General features: G+C 61.7%; 1 protein-coding gene across 1 annotated transcript in view; it reads right to left on the bottom strand.

Moving 5' to 3' along the window:
- Positions 1 to 5,082, bottom strand: part of LOC103904106 — a 25,873-nt gene that overhangs the window by 6,998 nt on the left and 13,793 nt on the right. Inside the window, exons 8-9 of the mRNA XM_019473699.1 lie at positions 4,614 to 4,928; positions 2,692 to 2,847 (exon numbers count right to left, since the gene is read on the bottom strand). Of these exons, the coding sequence (XP_019329244.1) occupies positions 2,692 to 2,847; positions 4,614 to 4,928 (471 nt within the window). The remainder of the gene's footprint in view (positions 1 to 2,691; positions 2,848 to 4,613; positions 4,929 to 5,082) is intronic.

The following is a 5,082-nucleotide window of genomic DNA, read 5'->3' as shown; positions in this document are numbered from 1 at the left end:
CCCCCCTCCCTCCGTCCATCCATCCATCCATCCATCCATCTGTCCATCCATCATCTGGTGTCCACCCATCCATCCACCCATCCATCCGTCCATCCATCCGTCCATCCATCCGTCCATCCGTTCACCCACCCATCCATTCCTCTTCCCTTGCCATCCATGCATCAATCTACCTACCCTTTCTCCTAACTTTCTGTCCTTCCCTCCCTCCACCTTTCTGTCCATTCAATCGCCCCTTCACCTTTCGGTCTACCCATGCCTATTCCCTACTGTCTTTCCACCCACCCCAGCCCTCCAACATTTTATCCTTTTCCTGAAAATTTCTTCCAAGAAATTCCTTGCTTAGTACCGTCTGGATCCAGATGTGCTGGAGGACGTGTGCTCCTCATGGTAGCTTCTGGACCAGGTTCGGCTCCAGGATGTGTGCTCCATGTGGTAACATCTGGACTCAGTTCTGCTGGAGGATGTGTGCTCCTCATGGTACCATCTGGACCTGGTTCTGCTGCAGGACGTGTGCTCCTCAGGGTATCATCTAGACTGAAATCTGCTAAAGAACCTGTGCCCCATGTGGTACCATCTGCATGCAGTTCTGCTGAAGGACGTGCATACAGTGTGGCACCACTGGGACCAGGTTCTGCTGTGGGATGTGCACTCCACGTGGTATCATCCAGACCCATTTCTGCTGAAGAACGCGTGCTCCGCATCGTACCATCTGGATCCAGTTTCGCTGGAGGATGTGTGCTCCTCATGGTACCTTCTGGACCTGGTTCGGCTGCAGGATGTGTGCTCCATGTGGTACCATCTGAATCTAGTTCCAGTGAAGGACGTGTGCTCCCCTGGTTCTGCTGCAGGATGTGTGCTCCGTATGGTACCATCTGGAACCAGTTGCACTGAAGGACGTGTGCTCCTCATGGTACCTTCTGGATCTGGTTCTGCTGCAGAACGTGTACTACTCATGGTACCTTCAGGGCCTGGTTCTGCTGCAGGACGTGTGCTCCTCAGGGTATCACCTAGACCAAAATCTGCTGAAGAACGTGTCGTCCATTTGGTACCATCTGCATCCAGTTCTGCTGGAAGACGTGTGCTCTTCATGGTACCTTCAGGACCTGGTTCTCCCAGGTTCTGGTTACTCCACATGATATCACCTGCTGGGACTACCATGGTGGGGGCCAAGTCCTGCCTTGCTTTGGGCCTGGTGCCTTGCGTGGTACCAACTGGATCCTGCCCTACTTTGGCTTGAGTGGCATCAATGGGTTCCTGTCCTGCCGGCCGTTGGGTGAACAGGATGGCAACTGCCACATCCTGTCCTGGTCGCGGTTGGGTGGCACCAACTGGATTCTGCCCTGCCTTGGGCTTGGTACCTTGCATGGTCCCAGCCAAATCCTGTCCTGGTGGTTTCCTGGTGGTCTGGTTGGCACCTGCCAGAATTTTTCCAACTTTGGGCTGGGTGATCCGTACGGTACCGGTTGGATCCCGCCCTGCTTTGGGCCAGGTGACGTGGATGGTACTGACTGGATCCTGTCCTGTCTTGGACCTGTTGGTGCCAGCTGGATGCCATCCTGCTTTGGACCTGTTGGTTCCCACTGGATCCTGTCCTGTCTTGGACCTGTTGGTGCCAGCTGGATGCCATCCTGCTTTGGACCTGTTGGTTCCCACTGGATCCTGTCCTGTCTTGGACCTGTTGGTGCCAGCTGGATGCCATCCTGACTGACTGGATCCTGTCCTGTCTTGGACCTGTTGGTGCCAGCTGGATGCCATCCTGCTTTGGACCTGTTGGTTCCCACTGGATCCTGTCCTGTCTTGGACCTGTTGGTGCCAGCTGGATGCCATCCTGCTTTGGACCTGTTGGTTCCCACTGGATCCTGTCCTGTCTTGGACCTGTTGGTGCCAGCTGGATGCCATCCTGCTTTGGACCTGTTGATTCCCACTGGATCCCGTCCTGTCTTGGACCTGTTGGTGCCTGCTGGATGCCATCCTGCCTTGGACCTGTTGGTGCCAGCTGGGTCCCATCCTACCTTGGACCTAGTGGTACCAGCTGGATCCCGTCCCACTTTAGACCTGGTGGCACCAGCTGGATCCCGTCCTGCCTTGGGCTTGGTGCTCTGGATGATGCCGGCCAGATCCTGTTCTGCTTTGAGTCGGGTGATCCTGATGGTACGAATGGGGTCTCGCCCTGCTTTGGCTTGGGTGGCACTGATTCGACCCTGTCCTGCGGGGTGCTGTGTGCTGGGGCTGGCAAGTTGCAGCCCCCATCGTGTGGGGTGCTGGGTGCTGGGGGTTGCACCAGTTGCAGCCCATCGTGTGGGGTGCTGGGTGCCGGGGATGGTGCTGGCCAGACCCTGTCCTGCAGGGTGCTGGGTGCTGCTGGTCGGTGGAGAGGTCCCCATTGGTGACAGCAGATCCCCTTGCCCTGCAGCAACGAGAGGGTCGCTCAGCCCAGCTCTGGGGGGGCACCCAGGGCCAGAGGCGGCGGCATCCCTTGGAGACAGGGTCCCTGGAACATGGGGAGGGACCCCAGCAGGCAGGGAAGGTGCATGGGGGGGGGTGTCCATGCCCCTCAAACCTGCTCTGGCCCCCAGCCCTGCAGCCAGGCCAGGGTGGCAAAACATGGGGTCCTGCACTGCAACCAGCCACCCGCCAGCTCCCTGGGACCCTGCACAGGGGGATGGGGACCCCCACGCTCGCTCCTCCTACCCTTGCGGGCTGTCCTTGTGGCGGGCTGGCTGGCTGCGGTGCTCCGGGGAGAGCTGGGGACACGGGGGCGTGCAGAGGGGGGCACCCAGGCCGGCTTCATCTGCGTCTGGCGGGGAGTGGGCTCTGCAGGGCGGACATCCAGGGTGGCCAGCTCATCTGTGGGCAGAGACCAGCGTGAGCCCTGCAGTGCGCGCACTGCACGTGCACTGCACACACGCTGCGCCCTGCCCACGCACAGACTGCCCACACGCACTGTGCCCTGCCCATGCACACACTGCACAGACTCGGTGTCCCCGTGCACTGCACACACGCACTGCACCCTGCCCACATGCACTGCACCCTGCCCACACACACTGCACAGACTGTGTCGCCCTGCACTGCACCCTGCCCACACACACACTGCACAGACTCCGTGTCCCCGTGCACTGCACACATGCACTGCACCCTGCCCACACACACTGCACAGACTGTGTCGCCGTGCACTGCACACACGCACTGCACCCTGCCCACACACACTGCACAGACTGTGTCGCCCTGCACTGCACCCTGCCCACACACACACTGCACAGATTCCGTGTCGCCGTGCACTGCACACATGCACTGCACCCTGCCCACACGCACTGTGCCCTGCCCATGCACACACTGCACAGACTCGGTGTCCCCGTGCACTGCACACACGCACTGCACCCTGCCCACACGCACTGTGCCCTGCCCATGCACACACTGCACAGACTCGGTGTCCCCGTGCACTGCACACACGCACTGCGCCCTGCCCACGCACACACACACTGCACAGACTCCGTGTCCCCGTGCACTGCACACACGCACTGCACCCTGCCCACACACGCTGCACAGACTCCGTGTCCCCGTGCACTGCACACATGCACTGCACCCTGCCCACACACACTGCACAGACTGTGTCGCCGTGCACTGCACACACGCACTGCGCCCTGCCCACGCACACACACACTGCACAGACTCCGTGTCCCCGTGCACTGCACACATGCACTGCACCCTGCCCACACACACTGCACAGACTCCGTGTCCCCGTGCACTGCACACATGCACTGCACCCTGCCCACACGCACTGTGCCCTGCCCATGCACACACTGCACAGACTCGGTGTCCCCGTGCACTGCACACACGCACTGCACCCTGCCCACACACACTGCACAGACTCCGTGTCCCCGTGCACTGCACACATGCACTGCACCCTGCCCACACACACACTGCACAGATTCCGTGTCGCCGTGCACTGCACACACGCACTGCACCCTGCCCACACGCACTGTGCCCTGCCCATGCACACACTGCACAGACTCGGTGTCCCCATGCACTGCACACACGCACTGCACCCTGCCCACATGCACTGCACCCTGCCCACACACACTGCACAGACTGTGTCGCCGTGCACTGCACACACGCACTGCGCCCTGCCCACGCACACACACACTGCACAGACTCGGTGTCCCCATGCACTGCACACACGCACTGCACCCTGCCCACACACACTGCACAGACTCCGTGTCCCCATGCACTGCACACACGCACTGCACCCTGCCCACACACACACTGCACAGATTCCGTGTCGCCGTGCACTGCACACATGCACTGCACCCTGCCCACACGCACTGTGCCCTGCCCATGCACACACTGCACAGACTCGGTGTCCCCGTGCACTGCACACACGCACTGCACCCTGCCCACGCACACACTGCACGTACACTGTACCCTCACTGCTGCTGCTTGCGGCACGGCTGTGCTGCACCCTGCGGACCACGCATCCATGAGGTTTGCAATCCAGCTGCGGCGTCCCCGTGCCCACCCACTGCCCCAAGACCACTGCACAGGTACGAGGGACTGTGCGCCCACTGCATCACCCCTGTGGGGGCATGACCCCCAGGCCCCCGCATCGCGGATACCTGCGCAGACAACGGCGGCATCCTCCCGGTGCTGGCAGTTGGTGACACCCCAGGGGGAAGCCGGGCACCCCAGCAGGGACAACTCGTTCCCCTGGCACCGCACATCGTCCAGCCAGATGGGCCCGGTGCCCTCACCAAAAAAAGCTGCCTGGGGTGCGTCGAGGGCGGCCCCACAGCCCAGCTGACGGCAGACCACCTCTGCGTCTGGCAGCCCCCACAGGTCATCGCAGACAGTGCCCCAGTGCCCGGCGTGGAAGATCTCCAGCCGGCCGGCGCAGCGCCCTGTGGCCCCCACCAGCCGCACAGTGGGACCCCCTGGGAGAGAGGCTGGGGTCAGCGCCAGCACGGGCCCCTGGGACCCATGGGTGGGGGGGTACCTGTGCACACCGTGCCCGTGCATACCCTACCTGTGCATGGGTATGTGTGCCTGGGCACACTGTAGCTGTGCACACCGTACCAGAGCGCGAGG

Source organism: Aptenodytes forsteri, unplaced genomic scaffold, assembly GCF_000699145.1.
Source record: "Aptenodytes forsteri isolate BGI_AS27 unplaced genomic scaffold, ASM69914v1 Scaffold472, whole genome shotgun sequence".
Lineage (NCBI taxonomy): Eukaryota > Metazoa > Chordata > Aves > Sphenisciformes > Spheniscidae > Aptenodytes > Aptenodytes forsteri.
Note: the sequence above shows the minus strand (reverse complement) of the source record. Positions and strands in the feature narration are given on the sequence as shown.